General features: G+C 42.6%; 2 protein-coding genes across 2 annotated transcripts; both read left to right on the forward strand.

The window, feature by feature from the left end:
- Window positions 1-5,154: 5,154 nt before the first annotated feature.
- On the forward strand, window positions 5,155-19,524 carry LOC132849259 (restin homolog). Its single transcript, XM_060875512.1, has 19 exons — window positions 5,155-5,307; window positions 5,425-5,535; window positions 6,101-6,271; window positions 7,033-7,191; window positions 7,309-7,431; window positions 7,614-7,784; window positions 11,837-11,995; window positions 12,113-12,235; window positions 12,453-12,620; window positions 12,740-12,802; window positions 12,953-13,123; window positions 13,710-13,868; window positions 13,984-14,046; window positions 14,298-14,465; window positions 18,218-18,376; window positions 18,494-18,572; window positions 18,789-18,856; window positions 18,969-19,061; window positions 19,205-19,524. The coding sequence occupies exons 1-17, from the start codon at window positions 5,155-5,157 to the stop codon at window positions 18,800-18,802; spliced, it is 2,214 nt and encodes a 737-aa protein (XP_060731495.1). The 3' UTR covers window positions 18,803-18,856; window positions 18,969-19,061; window positions 19,205-19,524.
- LOC132849260 (serine/threonine-protein kinase pim-2-like) lies at window positions 19,023-24,024 on the forward strand. Its single transcript, XM_060875513.1, has 4 exons — window positions 19,023-19,061; window positions 19,205-19,257; window positions 23,501-23,670; window positions 23,816-24,024. Exons 1-4 carry the CDS (start codon window positions 19,023-19,025, stop codon window positions 24,022-24,024), a joined length of 471 nt encoding a protein of 156 aa, XP_060731496.1.
- Window positions 24,025-24,113: the final 89 nt, after the last annotated feature.

Genomic DNA, 24,113 nt, shown 5'->3' on the forward strand with positions numbered 1-24,113 from the left:
CAAGTTGCAAAGCAAATTTCTTACTGATATGAATCTTTTCCAAAACCACACTTTCTATGTCTGCAGACATGTCATCAATATGTTTGTAATTTGTGTTATCTGAAAGAGGGACTTTGGCTATTTCTTTAACCGCTTCATGTCCGAGCATCTCATTTACAATGTCTTTGCAGGCGGGACGTATTAATTACTCTGCCACAGTGTGGGACTTTTTTCAGCAACGTGGTAGATATCTTTAAGAACTCTCTCATTTACCTTTGTGGTTTTTATCATAAAATTTGCCTGATCTCTCTGTGTGTTCATGCAGGTGAACAAAATAGTCTGCATTCTTGTGTAGAAGAAAAGGGTGTTTCATTCTGAGTAGTGTTTATGCTTTCTTGGGACCATAGCACAGTTGGATAGCTTTTCACCACGCACCTAGCACAACGGAGTCAGTATTGTTGTATCCCCGGTGAAAGTAAATCCAAATGAAATATAGCTTTCACTGTATTTCCTCACACACTCTATACTTCAATTTGCACATTTATATTTCAATTTGCACATTATTTTTTTCCACTTTACATACAACTGTCTATTATATATGTGTTCATTTCTTATCATTGCCATTCTGTTTACACTGTGGAGCTCCTGTACTAGAAAAAAATCCTCGTATATTGGCAATAAAGACCTTTCTGATTCTGATTCTCAAAAGAGACTTTGCTCAAGGTCACGGTTTCTGCTTTCTTTTTGACGCCCACTCATACTAGGGCCTTCGTCTGGGTCCGAATTTGGTACAAGGCCTAGTTTGGAGTTAGCATCACTAATTCTCTTGTCTCAAGGTACAAGGCAATTAGCTGCCTGCTGCCACCTATAGGTACACAGATACGTGTATATATATATATATATCTTCTTCTTCTTTCGGCTTTTCCCTTCAGGGGTCGCCACAGCGAATCATCTCTCTCCACCTAACCCTATCTTCTGCATCCTCAACACTTGCACCCACTAGCTTCAAATCCTCTTTAATTACATCCATATACCTCCTCTTTGGCCTTCCTCTTTGCCTCCTGCCTGGCAGCTCCATGTCCAACATTCTCCTACCAATATACTCACTCTCCCTCCTCTGAACATGTCCAAACCATCTTAATCTCGCCTCCCTAACTTTGTCCCCCAAACGTCCAACATGGGCTGTCCCTCTGATGTACTCGTTCCTAATCCTGTCCAATCTTGTCACACCCAAAGAGAACCTCAACATCTTCAGTTCGGCTACCTCAAGCTCTGACTCCTGTCTCTTCTTCAGTGTCACTGTCTCTAAACCATACAGCACGGCCGGTCTCACCACTGTCCTGTACACCTTCCCCTTGATTCTTGCTGATATTTTCCTATCACACAGAACTCCTGACACCTTTCTCCACCCACTCCAACCTGCCTGCACTCGCTTCTTTACTTCTTTCCCACTCTCTCCATTACTCTGGACTGTTGACCCCAAGTACTTAAACTCCTGTACCTTCTTCACCTCTTCACCCTGTAACCTTACTATTCCACTTCCCCCCCTTTCATTCACACACATGTACTCAGTCTTACTACGACTGACTTTCATTCCTCTTCTCTCCAGCGCAAACCTCCACCTCTCCAGGTTTTCCTCCACCTGCTCCCTGCTCTCACTACAGATCACAATGTCATCTGCAAACATCATCGTCCAAGGAGACTCCTGTCTGACCTCCTCTGACAACTGGTCCATCACTATAGCAAACAGGAAGGGGCTCAGAGCCGATCCCTGATGCAGTCCCACCTCCACTGTAAACTCCTCTGTCTGACCTACAGCACACCTCACCACTGTCCTGCTCCTCTCATACATGTCCTGCACCACTCTGACATACTTCTCTGCTACTCCTGACTTCCTCATACAGTACCACAGCTCTTCTCTTGGCACCCTGTCATACGCTTTCTCTAAGTCTACAAACACACAGTGCAACTCCCTCTGACCATCCCTATACTTCTCCATCAACATTCTCAGAGCAAAAATTGCATCTGTTGTGCTCTTTCTGGGCATGAAGCCATACTGCTGCTCACAAATTTCCACCACCTTCCTTAACCTAGCTTCCACTACTCTTTCCCACAACTTCATTGTATGGCTCATCAACTTTATCCCCCTATAGTTGCTGCAACTCTGCACGTCACCCTTATTCTTAAAGATCGGCACTAACACACTCCTTCTCCATTCCTCAGGCATCCTCTCACTTTCTAATACCCTGTTGAACAAACTAGTTAAAAATTCCACTGCTGCCTCTCCTAGACACTTCCAGACCTCTACCGGGATGTCGTCAGGACCAACTGCCTTTCCACTTTTCATCCTCTTCAAGGCCTTCCTGACTTCATCCTTTCTAATCTTATCTACTTCCTGTTCCACAGAGTTCACCCCTTCTACCCTTTTTTCCCCTCTGATTTTCCTCATTCATCAGCTCCTCAAAGTATTCCTTCCATCTCCTCTGTACACTCTCCTCACTTGTGAGCACCCTTCCATCTCTATCCTTAATAATTCTAACTTGCTGCACATCCTTCCCATCTCGATCCCTCTGCCTAACTAACCTGTACAAGTCCTTCTCTCCTTCTCTAGTGTCTAACCTAGTGTACAACTCGTCATATGCCTTCTGCTTGGCCTTAGACACCTCCCTCTTCACTCTGCGCTGTAACTCCTTGTATTCCTGTCTATTCTCTTCAGTCCTGTCCATATCCCACTTCTTCTTGGCTAATCTCTTCCTCTGTATACTATCCTGAACTTCCTCATTCCACCACCAAGTCTCCTTATCTTCTTTCCTCCTTCCAGATGACACACCCAGCACCTTTCTCCCTGTCTCCCTGATCACTTCTGCTGTAGTTTCCCAGTCATCCGGCAGCACTACCTGACCACCCAGAGCCTGCCTCAACTTCTGTCTAAATTCCTCACAACATTCCTCCTTTTTCAGCTTCCACCACTTAGTTTTCTTCTCTATCTTTGACCTCTTCCTCTTACAGACCATCAGAGTCATCCTACACACCACCATCCTATGCTGTCTGGCTACACTCTCTCCCACTACCACTTTACATTCACTAATCTCTTTCAGATTGCCTCTTCTACAAAGGATGTAGTCTACCTGTGTTCTCCTACCTCCACTCTTGTAAGTCACTCTATGTTCCCCCCTCTTCTGAAAATACGTGTTAACCACAGCCATGTCCATCCTCTTAGCAAAGTCTACTACCATCTGTCCTTCAAGGTTCCTTTCCTTAACTCCAAACTTGCCCATCACCTCCTCATCACCTGTGTTCCCCTCACCAACATGTCCATTAAAATCCGCTCCTATCACCACTCTCTCACCCGTGGGAATACTCTCAATCACCTCATCGAATTCACACCAGAATCTCTCTTTCTCCTCTAACTCACAACCTACCTGTGGGGCATAACCACTAACAACATTCAACATCACCCCTTCAATCTCTAACTTCAGACTCATCACCCTGTCTGACACTCTCTTCACCTCCAGAACATTCCTCACAAACTCCTCCTTCAGGACCACACCTACCCCATTTCTCTTACTATCCACACCATAATAAAACAGCTTGAATCCTGCTCCTATACTACGAGCCTTGCTACCCTTCCACTTGGTCTCCTGTACACACAGTATATCCACCTTCCTTCTCTCCATCATATCAGCCAGCTCTCTACCTTTCCCTGTCATAGTACCAACATTCAGAGTCCCTATTCTCAGTCCTACACTCTTATACTGACAACTCGCATGGTTAGATTTGGCAATGTTTTATGCCGGATGCCCTTCCTGACGCAACCCTCTCTAGTCTATCACGGCACACTAGTGTGCCGGCGCACAGTGGTTAAAAAACACTGCTCTAAATGTTCCATTTTTTTTTCATGTGCCCTCAAGTCTAAACCTCTCTTACACCATGGGTGTGTTTTAGGAGTGTGAGAGAGAGCGAGAGACTCCCAGAATCCTCCAAGAGGAGAAGAAGGAGACGATGAAGACTCTGGCACATGAAGAGGAGTTACTAAAGGTAAACATTTCTCAAAAATACATGGCTACCTCTGTGAACTCTGTGTGTGTGTGTACTTGTTTCCTCCAATTTTTAAGCTATCCTCATGAGTGTTAACATGTGAAAGCAACTGAGTTTAAACCACTTTTCAAGGAGTTACTTTTCAAGGAGTTACTGAAGGTAAACATTTCTTCTCACTAAATTACGACTGCTATACTTGCTTGTTTCTTCATGTTTTAGGAACATTTTATCATTTTCAGACTTTAGACTGTTCTCCTGAGTAATGAATCAGTATTTTATGGTGTCTGAATGTGTGTGTAGATGTGTAATCACCAGGAGGAGTTACTGAAGCAAACATTTCTTCTCAGGAATCTGTGTGCACTTGTTTCCTCATATTTTTCCTCACTTTTCCACCAATATATTTAGACTATTCTCCTAGTCTAGTCAAGTCAAGTCAAGAAGCTTTTATTGTCATTTCAACCATATATAGTTGTTGCAGTACATAGTAAAATGAGACAACGTTTCTCCAGGATCATGGTGCTACATAAAACAAAGACAGGGCTAAGGACTTGTAAGTAGTCTTAGCTACATAACGTGCAACTGTGCAACCTGGTGCAAACAGTGCAGGACAAGACAGACAAGACAGTGCAGGACAAAAGACAGTGTAGACAAAACGTTACAAGACAATACAAAAAGTACAAAAAATACAATACACAAAAGACAATAAACAGTAAACAGAATCTGCGCCGACCGACCAGTGTTAATACTGTGTGTGAATACTGAATGTTCAAACAATATTTCGTGCAGTAACATCAGAATAAACAGTTTCTTAGCAGCAGGTCCTTGGGATAATATATAGAATTGTGCAAAAACAGCAAATGACTGAAATATTGTATAGTATGTGCAAAATGGCTGAGATATTGTACAATATGAGCAAAAACGGCTGAAATGTTGGACAGTTTGTGCAAAACAGCATGTAAACAGTTTGATGGATTGTAAGCAGCATGTAAACAGTTTGATGTTTCAGTGTGTGTGTTTTGTGAGGGTCTGAGGGTCAATATCTCAGCCTAGTAATGAGTCAGTATTTAAAAGTGTCTGAATGTGTGAGTAGAAGTAAATAAATTCATTGGGCCTTAAATGTTATTCTCTCTGGACACTATGGCTGATGCTGAGAAGGATTTGGAGACTATCCATCAGCTGGAGATGGAGAAGACTCACCTGACAAAACACGTAGAGAAGCTGAAAGGATCATTGGAGGACATGGAGAAACAGCTCCTTGATAAACTGATGCAGTGTGTTGAACTTTTGAATGTAAGTGAGAAAAGCCTTGCACCAATCAGCTCCTTTATCAAGACCATGAGGACTTTACTTCTGTTTAAGCATTAAGTGCTCGAATTAAACCTCATGTGTTTTCTGTATATGTTTTAGGAGCGAGAGGCTCACAGCATCCTTCAAGCAGAGAATGATGAGATGAAGAAGACCATCACTCAGCTGGAGGAGAAGAAGAAGATTCTGATTCAGAATGAGGAGTTACTGAAGGTAAACATTCCTTCTCATGAAACAATGATACTGTTTCTCTTACCCTCTTACCTCAAAGCCCTTATCACTCCTCGCACTGCACCCTGTACGCTCAGATATACCAGCACTGCGCGACTGGTTCTTACCATCAGGGTAAGAGGCAAGTATACAAAAAGATTTTTCTGTTCTGGCACCAAGGTGGTGGAATGAACTTCCCCTAGGGGTCCGGACAGCTTAGTCATTGGCTATTTTCAGACGACGGTTTGAAGACCTACTTATTCATGAAACACTTCAACTGGCATCTTAAGTATATAACCTAGTGAACCAGAGTTAATGTATCCAATAATACTGGATAAGGGTGTCTGCCAAATGCTGTAAATATAAATGTACTGTAAATACTTTAGTAAACTCTTTGTAAACACTGTGTGTGTGTATGTGTGTGTGTACTTGTTTCCTCACATCTTTCCTCACTTTTCCACCAAAACATCTAGACTATTCTCCTGAGTAATAAGTCAGTATTTAAAAGTGTCTGAATGTGTGAGTAGAAGTAAATAAAGTCACTGAGCCTTAATTGTTGTTCTCTCAGCTTGGTCAGGCTGAAGGTGAGGAGAAACATCAGAAGGATGTGGAGACCATAACTCAGCTGCAGAAGGAGAGGTCTGACCTGACAAAGCAGGTGGAGATACTGAGAGACACAGTAGAGGAATTGGATAAGGAGTTCGTTGAGTCTATCATAGAGTATGACGAGCTAACGAACGTAAGTGAGAAAAGCCTTACACTAATCAGCCCTTTTAGTAATAAGATGAGCACTTTAATTCTGATTAAACAGATTCATGGACTGGGTTTCAATGGCCAAGCAGCTGCATCTAGGCCTTAAATCACTAAGTGCAATGCAAAGCGTCAGATGCAGTGGTGTAAAGCACACCGCCACTGGTCTCTAGAGCAGTAGAGACATGTTCTCTGGAGTGACAAATCAAGCTTCTCTGTCTGGAAATCCGATGGAGGAGTCTGGGTTTGGTGGTTGTCAGGAGTACTTGCCTGACTGCATTGTGCCAAGTGTAATGTTTGGTGGATGGGGGATTATGGTAGGGGGTTGTTTTTCAAGGGTTGGGCTTGGTCCCTTAGTTCCAGTGGAAGGAACCCTTAATGTTTCAGCATACCAAGACACTTTGGACAATTTCATGCTCCCAACCTTGTGGGAACAGTTCGGGGATTGCCCCTTCCTGTTCCAACATGACTGCACACCTGTGCAAAAATCAAGGTCCATAAAGACATAAATGAGCGAGTTTGATTTGATGTGGAGGAACTTGACTGGCCTGCACAGAGTCCTGACCTCAACCTGATGGAACACCTTAGGATAAATTAAACATGTTGTGTTTAACATGGTGTGACATCTTTCCTCACTTCCCACCAACACATTTAGACTATTCTCCTGAGTAATGAGACAGTATTTAAAAGTGTCTGAGTGTGTGAGTAGAAGTAAATAAATTCATTGGGCCTTAATTCTTATTCTCTCAGGACACTCTGGCTGATGCTGAGAAGGATTTGGAGACTGTACATCAGCTGGAGATGGAGAAGACTCACCTGACAAAACACGTAGAGAAGCTGAAAGGATCATTGGAGGACATGGAGAAACAGCTCCTTGATAAACTATTGCAGTGTGTTGAACTTGTGAATGTAAGTGAGAAAAGCCTTGCACCAATCAGCTCCTTTATCAAGACTATGAGGACTTTACTTCTGTTTAAGCATTAAGTGCTCGAATTAAACCTTATGTGTCCTCTGTATGTGTTTTAGGAGCGAGAGGCTCACAGCATCCTTCATGCAGAGAATGATGAGATGAAGAAGACCATCACTCATCTGGAAGAGAAGAACAGTGAGATGAAGAAGACTCTAATTCAGAAAGAGGAGTTGCTGAAGGTAAACATTTCTTCTTATGAAACAATGATACTGTAGTGAACTCTTTGTAAACAGTGTGTGGTCGTGTGTGTGTGTGTGTACATTTAGAGTATTCTCCTGAGTAATGAGTCAGTATTTAAAAGTGTCTGAATGTGTGAGTAGAAGTAAATAAATTCATTGGGCCTTAATTGTTGTTCTCCCAGCTTTGTCTGGCTGAAGGTGAGGAGAAACATCAGAAGGATGAGGAGACCATAACTCAGTTGCAGAAGGAGAGGTCTGACCTGACAAAGCAGGTGGAGATACTGAGAGACACAGTAGAGGAATTGGATAAGGAGTTCTTTGAGTCTATCAGAGAGTATGACAAGCTAACGAACGTAAGTGAGAAAAGCATTGCACTAATCAGCCCTTTTAGTAATAAGATGAGGACTTTAATTCCAATTAAACAGATTCATGGACTGCGTTTCAATGGCTGAGCAGCTGCATCTAAGCCTTAAATCATTAAGTGCAATGCAAAGTGTCAGATGCAGTGGTGTAAGGCCCACCGCCACTGGTCTCTAGAGCAGTGGAGACATGTTCTCTGGAGTGACAAATCAAGCTTCTCTGTCTGGAAATTCGATGGAGGAGTCTGGGTTTGGTGGTTGTCAGGAGAACGGTACTTGCCTGACTGCACTGTGCCAAGTGTAATGTTTGATGGAAGGGGGATTATGGTAGGGGTTGTTTTTCAAGGGTTGGGCTTGGCCCCTTAGTTCCAGTGGAAGGAACTCTTAATAATTCAGCATACCAAGACATTTTGGACAATTTTATGCTCCCAACCTTGTGGGAACAGTTCGGGGATTGCCCCTTCCTGTTCCAACATGACTGCACACCTGTGCAAAAATCAAGGTCCATAAAGACATGGATGAGCGAGTTTGATCAAGCTCTGTGCGCGCTGACCAAGATGGCGCCAGTGAGGTCAGCTGCCGTCACGACTGCTCCAGTTACAATTTGACTTTTTTGTTTATTTTATATTTTTATTTATATAGCTACAGTTTTACTTATAGAAGATGGACATCATTAGATATGACAGAGACACTCTGATATCTATTGGTGTACAATCCACTCACCCTTCACTGTTTTTAAACTCGGACCCATGCTGGCCGAGCGAGATCCTGAGGGGGAACAAAGGATGCGACCCACACCGGCGTCCGCGAGGGAAACGAGCCAGTGTCAGGAACAGGCTGAGGGCACGCGCACACTGCACTCCCTTACCTAGTATCCTGTTAGCCAATGTCCAGTCTGGAAAACAAGCTTGATGACCTCAGGGCAAGGGTCAAGTTTCAGAGGGACATTCGGGACTGCAACCTTCTCTGCTTCATCGAGACATGGCTGAACCCTGCGGTACCGGACCACGCCATCCAGCCGGCCGAGTTTTTCTCGGTTCATCGCATGGACAGAACACTGGAGTCGGGGAAGTCAAGGGGTGGTGGAGTGTGTCTGATGGTGAACAACCACTGGTGCGACAGCGCGAGCATCGTTCCTCTTACACGCTCCTGCACACCAAATCTGGAGCTACTGACCATCAAATGTCGGCCCTTCTATCTACCTCGGGAATTCAGCTCGGTCATAGTCAGTGCCGTTTATATTCCACCTCAAGCGGACACAGACACTGCAGTATGGGACTTACACGACACACTAACGCTACACCAAACAGCATCGGGACGCTGCACTCATTGTGGTGGGTGAATTTAATAGTGCCAACCTCAAACGCGCACTACCGAACTTTCAGCAGCACATCACCTGCCCCACCAGGGGCGAAAGGACACTGGACCACTGCTACATACCATTTAAGAACAGCTACAAGGCAGTATCACATCCACTGTTTGGGAAATCGGACCATGCCGCCATCTTCCTCATGCCTGTTTACAAACAAAGGTTGAAACAGGAAGCTCCAGTTCAGAGGGAGGTTGCGCGCTGGACTGACCAATCAGTGTGCGCAGAGTGGTAAAGGAAACAAAGCGGCGCTACGGGAGGAAACTAGGGTCACGGTTCCAACATGGTGGCTCTGGGAGCCTGTGGCAGGGACTAAGGAACATTACGGACTATAGAACACTTGCTTCTAGAATGGGGAATGCGGACGCTTCTCTGGCTGACGAGCTAAACACCTTTTACGCTCGCTTTGAGGCTGCAGATAACCACGCAAGCGGTGCTAGCGGCACAAACAGTATGCACGCTGAGAGAGCTGGAGATGTAAACACGTTCACCATCTCAGAGCATGATGTGAGGAGGGCATTCAGGAGAGTGAATACCAGGAAGGCAGCAGGATCAGACGGCATCACAGGTCGGGTTCTGAAAGCCTGCGCTGACCAGCTAGCACCGGTGTTCACTGAGATATTCAACCTCTCACTGGAACAGTCTGTTGTCCCTTCATGCTTCAAACAGTCCACCATTGTTCCTGTCCCGAAGAAACCCCAGCCCACCTGCCTCAATGACTACCGCCCTGTAGCTCTGACCTCAGTAGTGATGAAGTGCTTCCAGAGACTTCATCACTGCATCACTACCAGACACACTGGATCCACTACAGTTCGCATACTGCCAGAACCGCTCTACTGAGGACGCCATTGCTCATCTTCTCCACACCACGATGAGCCACCTGGACTACAGAAAAGGGAATTATGCGAAAATGCTGTTTGTGGACTACAGTTCAGCGTTCAAAACCATAATTCCCTCCACGCTCATCTCCAAGTTGGAGGTCCTGGGACTCAGCCTGCCGCTGTGTCAGTGGATAGACAGACCACTTCCTGACAGACAGACCACAAGCTGTACGGGTGGGCAAACACACATCATCCACCCTCACTCTCAGCACTGGAGCCCCCCAGGGCTGTGTTCTGAGCTCTCTGCTGTACTCACTGTACACTTATGTCTGTGTGGCCACTTCCAACTCCATCACAATCATCAAGTTTGCTGACGACACTGTTGTGGTGGGCCTGATCTCCAACAATGACGAGACGGCCTACCTACAGGAAACTAAAAACCTGGAGAGATGGTGCCAGAAGAACAATCTTCTCCTGAACGTCAGCAAAACTAAAGAGTTGATAGTGAACTTCAGCACAAAGCAGGAGCAGTCATACCAACCGCTAAACATCAACGGGACCCCAGTAGAGAGAGTGGACAGTTTCCGGTACCTAGGTGTTCACATCACACAGGACCTGTCTTGGTCCTGTCACATCAACACCCTGGTGAAGAAGGCCTGGCAGCAACTGTACCACCTGAGACGCTTAAGGGACTTCAAACTACCATCTCAGGTGCTAAAGACCTTCTACACCTGCACCATTGACAGCGTCCTGACGGGTAGCATCACTTCCTGGTTCGGGAACAGCACCATGCAGGACAGGCGAGCCCTCCAGAGGGTGGTGCGGTCAGCTGAACGTACCATCCACACTGAGCTCCCTGACCTGCAGGACATCTACAGCACGCAGTGCCGGACCAGAGCCAGGAAGATTGTAAAAGATCTCAGCCATCCCAACAATGGACTCTTTTCTTTGTTGTGTTCAGGGAAACGCTTCTGCTCCCTGAAAGCAAACACAGAGAGGATGAGGAGAAGCTTCTTCCCGCAGGCCATCCGGATCTTAAACCAGGAGACACCCAGGATCTAACACTGGACCTCTCTCTCCATCCCCACTGTTCTATGCATCCCACCTTTTTTTTGCACGGACACTTTAATTCTGGACTGTCACTGTCACTTTAACTCTGGACTTGCACAGCACAGTGCCACTTTATACACTCCATACACTATTTACACACCATACTTCACCTGAACATTCTAAGGTCACTTTAACTCTGGACTTGCACAGCACAGTGCCACTTTATACACTATTTACACACCATACTGGACACTATAAGGACAATCTTTAAAAACCATACACATTTATGTATATGTATATTTATGTATACAGTATGTATATACATTATTTCTTCATATTCTCCATATATTTCATATTGTTATATAGTTTATACTTTCTTATTATTTTATTCTCTTTTTATTTTTTGCTTTTTTATACTTTTTATATCTTTATTCTTATACCGGACAGTTGCATAAAGCATTTTACTGCATATCATACCCTGTATGTATGTGTATGCGACAAATAAAATTGATTTGATTTGGGGGAACTTGACTGGCCTGCACAGAGTCCTGACCTCAACCTGATGGAACACCTTAGGATGAATTAAACATGTGGTGTGTGTGTGTGTGTGTGTGTGTGTGTGTGTGTGTGTGTGTGTGTGTGTGTGTGTGTGTGTGTGTGTGTGCGCGCACTTGTTTCCTCACATCTTTCCTCACTTCCCACCAACACATTTAGACTATTCTGAGTAATGAGTCAGTATTTAAAAGTGTCTGAATGTGTGAGTAGAAGTAAATAAATTCATTGGGCCTTAATTGTTATTCTCTCAGTCCACTCTGGCTGATGCTGAGAAGGATTTGGAGACTATCCATCAGCTGGAGATGGAGAAGGCTCACCTGACAAAACACGTAGAGAAGCTGAAAGGATCATTGGAGGACATGGAGAAACAGCTCCTTGATAAACTATTGCAGTGTGTTGAACTTGTGAATGTAAGTGAGAAAAGCCTTGCACCAATCAGCTCCTTTATCAAGACCATGAGGACTTTACTTCTGTTTAAGCATTAAGTGCTCGAATTAAACCTCATGTGTTTTCTGTATGTGTTTTAGGAGCGAGAGGCTCACAGCATCCTTCAAGCAGAGAATGATGAGATGAAGAAGACCATCACTCATCTGGAGGAGAAGAACAGTGAGATGAAGAAGACTCTAATTCAGAAGGAGGAGTTACTGAAGGTAAACATTTCTTTTTATGAAAAAATTATACTGTAGTGAACTCTTTGTAAACAGTGTGTGCTTGTGTGTGTGTGTTTGTTTCCTCACATTTTTTCTCACTTTTTGAACCAATACATTTACACTATTCTCCTGAGTAATAAGTGAGTATAATAAGCATCTGAATGTGTGTGTAGAACTACAGTAAATGAAGTCACTGAGCCTTGTTTTGTTCTCTCAGCTCAGTCAGGCTGAAGGTGAGGAGAAACATCAGAAGGATGTGGAGACCATCACTCAGCTGGAGAAGGAGAGGTCTGACCTGACAAAGCAGGTGGAGATACTGAGAGACACAGTAATGGAACTGGAAAACGAGTCCTTTGAGTTTGACAGAGAGTATGAGCTAATGAACGTAAGTGTTAAAAAACCTAACATTAACCATCTTCTTGTTTATTTTTTTCTCCTTCTGAAATCTGTTTAAACATTAAACACTCAAATTTCCACCTTGTGTTATTTATGTGTGTGTTTTAGGAGTGTGAGCGAGAGTGGGAGGTTCACAGCCTCCTTCACACAGAGTATAATGAGATAAAGAAGGTAAAAATTTCATCTCAATAAACCTGCTTATTTCCTCACGTTTTCAGACTTTAGACTGTTCTCCTGAGTAATGAATCAGTATTTTAAAGGTGTCTGAATGTGTGTGTAGAAGTAAATAAATTAATTGAGCCTTAATTGTTGTTCTCTCAGCTCAGTCAGGCTGAAGGTGAGGAGAAACATCAGAATGATGTGGAGACCATCACTCAGCTGCAGAAGGAGAGGTGTGACCTGACAAACCAGGTGGAGATACTGAGAGACACAGTAGAGGAATTGGATAAGGAGTTCGTGGAGTCTATCATAGAGTATGACGAGCTAACGAACGTAAGTGAGAAAAGCCTTGCACTAATCAGCCCTTTTAGTAATAAGATGAGGACTTTAATTACAATTAAACAGATTCATGGACTGGGTTTCAATGGCCGAGCAGCTGCATCTAAGCCTTAAATCACTAAGTGCAATGAAAAGCGTCAGATGCAGTGGTGTAAAGCACACCACCACTGGTCTCTAGAGCAGTGGAGACATGTTCTCTGGAGTGTCAAATCAATCATTTGAGAATCATTTTGGACAATTGCATGCTCCCAAACTTGTGGGAACAGTTAGGGGATTGCCCCTTCCTGTTCCAACATGATTGCACGCCTGTGCAAAATTCAAGGTCCATAAAGACATAAATGAGCGAGTTTGATTTGGAGGAACTTGACTGGCCTGCACAGAGTCCTGACCTCAACCTGATGGAACACCTTAGGATAAATTAAACATGTTGTGTGTGTGCACTTGTTTCGTCACATCTTTCCTCACCTTTCCTCCAATATATTTAGACTATTCTCCTGAGTAATGAGTCAGTATTTAAAAGTGTCTGAATGTGTGAGTAGAAGTAAATAAATTCATTGGGCCTTAATTGTTATTCTCTCAGGCCACTCTGGCTGATGCTGAGAAGGATTTGGAGACTATCCATCAGCTGGAGATGGAGAAGACTCGCCTGACAAAACATGTAGAGAAGCTGAAAGGATCATTGGAGGACATGGAGAAACAGCTCCTTGATAAACTGATGCAGTGTGTTGAACTTGTGAATGTAAGTGAGAAAAGCCTTGCACCAATCAACTCCTTTATCAAGACCATGAGGACTTTACTTCTGTTTAAGCATTAAGTGCTCGAATTAAACCTCGTGTTTTCTGTATGTGTTTTAGGAGCGAGAGGCTCACAGCATCCTTCATGCAGAGAATGATGAGATGAAGAAGACCATCACTCAGCTGGAGGAGAAGAAGAAGATTCTGATTCAGAATGAGGAGTTACTGAAGGTAAACATTCCTTCTCATGAAACATTGATACAGTAGAGAACTCTTTGTAAACACTGTGTGTGTGTGTGTGTGTGTGTGTGTGTGTACATGTTTCCTCACATCTTTCCTCACTTTTCCACTAATGAGTCAGTATTTAAAAGTGTCTGAATGTGTGAGTAGAAGTAAATAAATTCATTGAGCCTTAATTGTTGTTCTCTCAGCTCAGTCAGGCTGAAGGTGAGGAGAAACATCAGAACGATGTGGAGACCATAACTCAGCTACAGAAGGAGAGGTCTGACCTGACAAAGCAGGTGGAGATACTGAGAGACACAGTAGAGGAACTGGATAAGGAGTTCTTTGAGTCTATCAGAGAGTATGACGAGCTAACAAACGTAAGTGAGAAAAGCCTTGCACTAATCAGCCCTTTTAGTAATAAGTTGAGGACTTTAAATCTGTTGTGGAAGTTTGAGTTTTTAGAGATTTAAAGTATGAAGTACTTTAAATCTATGAAATTGTACTTTAAAGTATGAAATTGTTATTTCTTGGAGATTTTAACATACATGTGTGTTGCACTATAGACTCTTTAGCCAAAGAGTTGATTACGTTGATAAATGCCTTTGTTCTAGATCAGTGGTTCCCAAAACTTTACAGAGACGTACCCCCCCAGGAATTTAACAGGAATTTTATTCCCCCCCCGGATTTTGGATTTGGATTATGGTCCGGATTTTTTTTTAAACACATGATGTACCTTCATAAAATAACTTATTTGATCAAACACAACTTTATTATACAAATCATATATATTTTTATAATTTTTTTTAAATGACTCACTGTTTAATGAGATGGATGTGCTTGAAATTACTTGCATAACTCTGGGATGTTTGGTTGTGTCGGATATAGTTTTAGTCTTAAATCATTGTCCTAGCAGAGTCTTTATGCTGGTAAGCACTGAAAACCCACTTTCGTACAGGTATGTTATCGAGATGGGGAGTAATGTTTACAAAGCGCGATCTGCTAAGGCAGGATAATCTGGTAGTGATTTTTGTGTAAACTCAATTTTCAAAGCGCCACTCGTAGAGATTTCAATGAGACTCTCTTGCTCAGAAATGGGCAGGTGTGCTGTGGGGTGGCAGAGAATGGATGGCAAATCCAGTTGTTTGCATTGTTTCTCTCTGGAAAATACCATCATAAATATACCGAACATAATCCAGCAGCTGAGCCAAACCAGCTACATCAGTCGATTCGTCGATTTGTAAAGCGCAGAAATCGCTGGATTTTATGCGAAGCAATACTCGTTTTAAAACGTCTTCTGCCATATCAGCGATAAAAACTATGTGTGAATTACATGCGATACATAAAGACATGCACTTACACATGACACTTGAATGGACACAGATTTTTGTTTACCGCAGATAGGGTAATTTGATTGGATGTCATGAATTTGACCTTTTATGGCACTACCTGGCTACTTTGCTGTGAGTACACTAGAGTGGGCACGTCTTTATAGTTATTCTGAGAAATACATGTCTGGTTGAATATTAGTTGCGGTATAATTACATTAACAGTACATTTCAGCATTTTGTTCGCGTACCCCCTCTGTTATTTGGCGTACCCATATACCCAGGGGTACGCATATACCCAGTTTGGGAACCACCGATCTACAGTCCCTGACAAAAGTCTTGTCGCTTGTGTACAAATTGACCTGAAATGCCGCTGAAATATATTTCTAATCAAGATTTTTTTTTACAAGAGATGGCTCATTTTAATCCCAACAGCTTTTGTAATAATGTTTCAGTGCAAAACGAAACTGTCAAAAAGTATTCTAATATTCACAGCTTGGTAAAGCCCATTGAGTCAGTTTTTGCAGACATAAGTGTTGTCGCCTTGTCATATGAGCTTCACCTGTGACTAATAATGGATCAATTAGGTCTCAGGTGTGTATAAAAAGAACCCCAGTACACTATCAACTGCAACTAGACCTCTGCAAACATGCCTAAGATTCACCCTGAGACTAAAGTTTTGATTATCAAGAGGCTGAAGACCAGATCCACTGCTGATGTGGCAGAAACCTTCAATGTGTCTCAGCGTCAAGTACAGAGGATAAAAAAAGATTTGAAGAGACTGGAGATGTTTTGGACAAGCCCAGGTCAGGCAGACCCCGCAAGACAACTGCTCGAGTGGACCGTTTGTTGGCTCAAAAATCCAAGGCTAGCCCATTTTCCACTGCAGCAGAGCACCACAAGGCCTGGTTACCTGAAGTCCCCTGTGTCAACCAGAACAATTTGTCGGATTCTGTCTCGAAATGGCCTCCATGGTCGAATCAGTGCCCAGAAGCCAGCACTAAACAAAAGACAATTGAAAAACCATGTGGCATTTGCCAAGGCCCACAGCCTGCTAAAAGGTTGGACGCTGGAAAAGTGGCAGAAGGTGGATTTTTCAGATGAATCTTCTATTGAATTACACCACAGTCGCCGCAAATATTGCAGGAGACCTACTGGAGCCTGCATAGATCCAAGATTCACCCAGAAAACAGTGAAGTTTGGTGGCGGAAAAATCATGGTCTGGGGTTACATCCAGTATGGGGGTGTGCGAGAGATCTGCAGGGTGGAAGGCAACATCAATAGTCTAAAATACGAAGAAATCTTAGCTACCTCTTATATTCCCAACCATAAAAGAGGCCAAATTCTGCAGCAGGATGGTGCTCCATCGCATACTTCCATCTCCACATCAAAGTTCCTCAAGGCGAAGAAGATCAAGATGCTCCAGGATTGGCCAGCCCAGTCACCAGACATGAACATCATTGAGCATATGTGGGGTAGGATGAAAGAGGAAGCATGGAAGATGAAACCAAAGAATATTGATGAACTCTGGGAGGCATGCAAGACTGCTTTCTTTGCTATTCCTGATGACTTCATCAATAAATTGTATGAATCCTTGCCAAACCGCATGGATGCAGTCCTTCAAGCTCATGGAAGTCATACAAGATATTAAATTTGGATCTCACAGCACCACTACTTAATTTGCTGACATATTTTTGTATTTGCAGTAAATTTGTTCAATTTCTGAGAGGCGGCAAAACTTTTTTTTTGACCTTTTTTTTTTTGAAAGGTCAAAATTTGACCTTTCTGTCTTGATTAAATGATAAATCTTTTTTTCAGTAAAACTAATTTATTTCAGTGCATTAAACATCATTTGGGAGGGTTTTAGCTTTTCATATGAGCTATTTCTAACAACAATTGATGAATTAAAAGTCAGGTTAATAGAAGGTGTTTCTACAAAATAGATAAGCGACGAAACTTTTGTCAGGGACTGTAGATCATCATATAAATGTACCTACCCATCAAGGTGGACACACTCTTGATCTTGTGTTATCATATGGTATTTCTCTTTATGATCTGGAGATAGTGGATAATGGGTTTTCTGATCATAAATATCTCAGTTTAAAGTTGACATTCTCTGTGCCAGAAAGCCTGCTTTTGTCTCTTAATCTCTTTCTGTACTCTGTGTTATGTGTGTGTACTTTATCTTTTTTTGGCCTCTTTTTCTCTTGTCTTTTCCCATAACCTGCTTTGCTCTCTGGAGAGTCTACGCCAAGCTCGTCAGCCCTTAGCAGCGGGTTTTCTTAAACCTTGCAAGCAAGCAATCTTATCTTATCTTATCTTATCTTATCTTATCCAACCACTGGCAATGACAGTTTGTAGTCACAATAACTACCAGTCATGAGCATAGAAGGACAAGGCCTTACAAACATCTCTAAATTATCAATTTCCACCACAATTCCGATTAAACAGATTCATGGACTGGATTCATGGATTAGATTCATTCCTCCAACACATTTAGACTATTCTCCTGAGTAATGAGTCAGTATTTAAAAGTGTCTGGATGTGTGAGTAGAAGTAAATACATTTATTTATTTCCCACATAACTTATCAGTCATATATTCTGTATTCATATTTAATACTCATAATGTCTATAGTATCACATCTGCATTGTCTTGTATAGTCTGTATTATCTTGTATAGTGTTATTTATGTCTGTACTTTTGAGAGTCACAAACAGCTGGAACCAATTTCCTTGTGTGTGTCAACACACTTGGCCAATAAACCTGATTCTGATTTATTGAGCCTTAATTGTTATTCTCTCAGTCCACTCTGGCTGATGCTGAGAAGTATTTGGAGACTGTCCATCAGCTGGAGATGGAGAACACTCACCTGACAAAACACGTGGAGAAGCTGAAAGGATCATTGGAGGACATGGAGAAACAGCTCCTTGATAAACTATTGCAGAGTGTTGAACTTTTGAATGTAAGTGAGAAAAGCCTTGCACCAATCAGCTCCTTTATCAAGACCATGAGGACTTTACTTCTGTTTAAGCATTAAGTGCTCGAATTAAACCTCATGTGTTTTCTGTATGTGTTTTAGGAGCGAGAGGCTCACAGCATCCTTCATGCAGAGAATGATGAAATTAAGAAGACCATCACTCATCTGGAGGAGAAAAATAGTGAGATGAATACATTCCTTCTCATGAAACAATGATACGGTAGTAAACTCTTTGTAAACACTGTGTATGTGTGTGTGTACTTGTTTCTTCCCATCGTTCGTTAATTATCCACTAACTCATTTAGAGTATTCTCCTGAGTAATGAGTCAGTATTTACAAGTCTCCGAATGTGTGAGTAGAAGTAAATAAATTCATTGGGTCATAATTGTTCTCTCAGCTCAGTCTGGCTGAAAGTGTAGAAAGGAAGAAGGATGTGGAGACCATCACTCAGCTGGAGAAGGAGAGGTCTGACCTGACAATTAAGTATCTTTTTGTAAAATTTTTTTCTCCAACTTAAATCTGGTTAAACATTAATCACTTGGATTTCCACCTTTTGTTCTTTATGTGTGTGTTTTAGGAGTGTGAACGAGAGTGGGAGGTTCACAGCCTCCTTCAGAGTGAGTATAATGAGATGAGGAATATCCTGATTCACATGGAGGAGCTACAAAAGGTAAACATTTCTTCTCCTGAAACTGTGACTGTTCTTGTACTGTAACTCTTTCCTTGTCTGCTGTACTAAACCACATGTCTTTAATGGACCAGAAAATAAGGCACAGTTCAAATAGCATAAATATGAAATCTCTGTTTTTACAGAAACAGGACCAACCACTTGGGTTCAGTGAGAGACGGGATCCACATCAGGATCGGTGTGATTTCCTTGTGAAAATACACAAAGAAGTGACTCTGCAACTGACAGAAAATAAGAATAAAGAAAGAAAGAATATAAAAAATGTTTCCTAATGTTTCATTCTGATGATTGATGTGAACATGAACTTGAGTTTACAGTCAGTGGTAAGATTATTTATGGTAAGAGTAATGGTTCTGTGGCAGTGGGTCGCTGTGCTGTAGTAAAGAAAAAATACAGCTGTAATAATGTTGTGTTGTGGAAATTTTGAGAAAATATCACACTGGTAGGCACGGGCAAGAGAAAAGTGTTTGGTTCACAATTTAATTGTGCTGTTGCGCAACAGAACCCAACGCTTCTTGTGTAGCATGAGAGAGGATGGGCCCTGATCATTCATTACATTGAGATTTTATAAGCATGATTCAAACACACCAAACTGAAGCAAGGAAAACATCCTCAATCAGTGGCTAGATGCACAATGCATGATCGTCTCCTCACTCACTCTCTCTCCCACTCATTTTCTACCGCTTATCCAAACTACCTCGGGTCACGGGGAGCCTGTGCCTATCTCAGGCGTCATCGGGCATCAAGGCAGGATACACCCTGGACGGAGTGCCAACCCATCGCAGGGCACACACACTCTCATTCAACTTACGCAATCACACACTATGGACAATTTTCCAGAGATGCCAATCAACCTACCATGCATGTCTTTGGACCGGGGAGGAAACCGGAGTACCCGGAGGAAACCCCCGAGGCATGGGGAGAACATGCAAACTCAACACACACAAGGCGGAGGAGGGAATCGAACCCCCAACCCTGGAGGTATGAGGCGAACGTGCTAACCACTAAGCCACCGTGCCGCCATGAACGTCTCCTGATCAGGATAATCTTACCATTGCCAGGGTCTGCCTAGAGTTGTTTATGAGCCAACTCCTCTCCAGCTCATTCTGACGCTCTAATATTTTAATATTTACGCCTAGCTGCTTATGTACTGCGTGATTTCTCGTTTAAGTATCACTGATATTGTAACACTCCATCTATGCTATCTGTTCTTATACATTTCACTGTAAAGAAAACAAATAAATCTGTTTTATTCCACTCTGTAATTTTACATCATTCATTATACACAATTAGTGCATAGTGCAATGGTGGCTAAATGGTGAAGGCTCTGGGTTGTTGATCAGGAGAACTGACTTCAAGCTCCTGCACTGTCAATCTGCCACCTTTGGACAAAACCCTTGAGCTTGAGCAAGGCCCATAACCCTTTCTCACCCCAGCACAGGCTCTAAGGACCTGGTAGGCTGCCTTCCTGATGTTCCTGCCTTCCTAACCTAAAAACATTATTCATGTTGTGATCAGGGATTATGAAAGCATTTCCCTCTCCTTTACACTCCCCAAGCTGCACATCTGCATCCACAAGCTTATAGAATGACCCTGTTGGTGCTGTTACTCTAGCTTGATATTCCGATGGTTTTATCCACCAATGGCTTCTGTTGGGAAAAATTCTTATGATGGTTTTATGGATTGTATCATCTGTCAGTTTCCTGATGTATCCTACAGCTACTTCCATAAACAGTGATGTCATCAGAGCTTTATCAGAACATGTCTCAGTGTGCATCAACTAGAGTGTTCTGCACAGTGGCCACCAGTTGGTTCATTATCATAAGGCCTTCCTCTAAACCGGAACTATCTGTTTCAGCCTTTATTTCTATCTGGAAATGAGGAAGATGGGGCGTGGTAAACAATCTCCCAAATGATGGACGAGACCTTGTAGTCTTATAGTCATATTTGCTTGTAGCAGTGGTGGAAGACTGGATGACTTCTAGAATCTCTTTTGCTGCTACAGTTGAAAAGTCTTCAGCAGTCAGGTGGCAAAGAAGGTACCTCGTCTGCTGTGCTTTAGTGGTGAGGATGACAATTTTTGATGGTGGTGCCAAAAAAACTTAACAACTGTTCAACACTGGACTGTGTGTAGGGTCTTTTTAAATTCCACTGTCATCTCAAGAGTCTTGTCAGTGTTAAACTCCAGATTATTGTGTCTGCATTAGAGGTAGAGCCTTTCCACCTCCTATGTAGACTTAGACCTGTCACCATTAGCAAATTTTATGGATTTTGACAATAAGTTTAATGGAGAAGAGCAGAAAGAACAAGCAGTGCATCCAAGTACTGGATGTGATTTGTCCCAGCTTCACTTGCTGCTCTCGGTTGGTTAGGAAACCTGTGATCCAGCTACAGGTGAGTTTTGGCATGGAGATCTGAGTTTGTGGTGAATGATATTTGGCGTGATCATATTAGTCCAGGAAAACAAATTGTGCAAGGTGCAAGAAGTATTTTATCTGTGTGGAAATGGAAAAGGAGAGGTGTTGACTCGGGGGAAGCGTTGATGGCTTGTTAATGAATATTGAACCTGGAGAACACATGTTCAGGTCTTTTTGTAGAGTGTTGTCCGAGTTCAGTGGTGTTAAGTAGTTCATGAGGGGTTGTAGGCCTCTCCACACTGATGGTGGGACATCGGCTGAAAATGTGTAGAGTTTAGAGAATAGTATTTTTAGCTCTACTGATTTTATTATGTCACTGAGTTTCTCTTGTCAAAAATGCTGAACCTTTTCACATCTGTACTTAGTGTTGTCCAGTTATGATCCAGTTACCCAGGACAATAACAGGTAAATACCAGGTGTGAATGGGACCCGATGTCATCTGTTCATTGCACTAGCAGGGGCCTTGGGGACAGGAGACCCCACATACTGTATACAGCGGGTAAAATAAGTATTGAACACGTCACCATTTTTCTCAGTAAATTTATTTCTAAAGGTGCTATTGACATGAAATTTTCACCAGATGTTGGTAACAACCCATTCAATCCACACGTGCAAAGATTATGCAAAAAATCAAACCATAGATGTCCGTAAATTAAGTTATGTTTAATAATGTTAAATGACACAGGGAAAAAGTATTGAACACATGAAGAAAGGGAGGTGCAAAAAGGCATGGAAAGCCAAGACCATCAGTAATTCGAAAGCATTCCTGCCCCTTGTCAATGCACATTAATATCAGCTGGTTCTGTCCAAACTGATGGCCTATAAAAAGGTCTCGTTTCCAAGGTATCACACAAGAAACATCTCATGATAGGTAAAAGCAAAGATCTCTCTCAAGACCTTCGCAACCTTATTATTGCAAAACATTCTGATGGCATTGGTTACAGAAGGATTTCAAAACTTCTGAATGTTCCAGTGAGCACTGTTGGGGCCATAATCCCATAATATACATCCATCAACTTGTTTACATGCTGCTTACATTCATCAAACTGTTTACATGCTTACATTCATCAAACTGTTTACATGCTTACTATTTACAAACTGTTTACATGCTGTTTTGCACACTTTTTTGCTCTTTGCACACACTGTCTAACATTTCAGTCATTTGGCACATACAGTATTTCAGTTGTTGCTGTTTTTGCAACAACTTTTTGCAATCTCAGGGACCTGCTGCTAAGAAACTGTGTTCATTCTAGTATCACTGCAAGCAATATTGTCTGAACATACAGTATTTACATACAGTGTTTACACTGGTCGGTCGGCGCTGTTTCTGTTTACTGTCTTTTGTGTATTGTCTTGTAACTTTTTGTATGCACTGTCTTTTGTCCTGCACTGTCTTGTTTGTCTTGTCCTGCACTGTCTTGTCTGTCTTTATGTGGCTAGGACTACTTACTAAGTCCTAGCCCTGTCTTTGTTTTATGTAGCACCATGTAGCACCTGGAGAAACATTCTCATTTTACTATGTACTGCAACAGCTATATATGGTTGAAATGACAATAAAAGCTTCTTGACTTGATAATCCGTAAGTGGAAAGAACATCATTTCACCATAAACAGGCCACAACCAGGTGCTCCTCGCAAGATTTCTGACAGAGGAGTGAAAAGAATTATCAGCAGTGTTGTCCAAGAGCCAAGGATCACTTGTGGACAGCTTCAAAAAGACCTGGAATCAGCAGGTACAGTTGTTTCAAAGAAAACAATAAGTAATGCACTCAACCGTCATGGCCTGTATGCACGCTCACCACGCAAGACTCCGCTACTGAAGAAAAGACATGTTGATGCTCGTTTAAAGTTTGCTGCAAAACATTTGCACAAGCCTGTGAAATACTGGGAGAATATAGTCTGGTCAGATGAGACCAAAATTGAACTCTTTGGATGCCATAATATACATACCATGTTTGGAGGAGAAATGGCACTGCACATCACCCCAAAAACACCATACCAACAGGTTTTTAAAGCAGGTGGTTGAAGCGGTTCAGTTTTGCCACTTGAGAGGAATCGTCCATCGAGACATCAAAGACGAGAACATTCTAGTTTACATGTGTACCGGAGATGTCAAGATCATCGACTTTGGATCTGGGGCTCTTTTGAAGGACATGGCCTACACAGACTTTGAAGGTAAGACGGGTGAAGAACTGGATCAACCAGGAATAAGGGTCCTTGTCCAAACCTCCTAGCAACAATTAATCAAACTGACTGCTCATGTTGATCTTTGCATGTTTCCTGATTTGTACCAAATGGCCTGTTTCTTTCTTCCTGTTAGGAACCAGAGTTTACAGCCAACCTGAATGGATCCTGCAACAACGCTACGAAGCACTTCCGCTCACCGTCAGGTCTCTGGGCGCCCTGCTGTTTGACATGGTGTGTGGATACATTCCCTTTAAGAGAGACAGAGACATTGTCCAGGCTATGCCCGGTTTCACTAAGCATGTTTCTAAAGGTGAGTTCCTGTGTGTCCAGTATTTCTGGTAAACAGCTGTCTCCCTGTCAGCATCTCGATTCGATGCGACGCACAACTGTTGCTCTGCCTGGTTTATTTATTTACCTATTTATTAACTCGG

This window comes from Tachysurus vachellii, chromosome 7 (genome assembly GCF_030014155.1).
Source record: "Tachysurus vachellii isolate PV-2020 chromosome 7, HZAU_Pvac_v1, whole genome shotgun sequence".
NCBI lineage: Eukaryota > Metazoa > Chordata > Actinopteri > Siluriformes > Bagridae > Tachysurus > Tachysurus vachellii.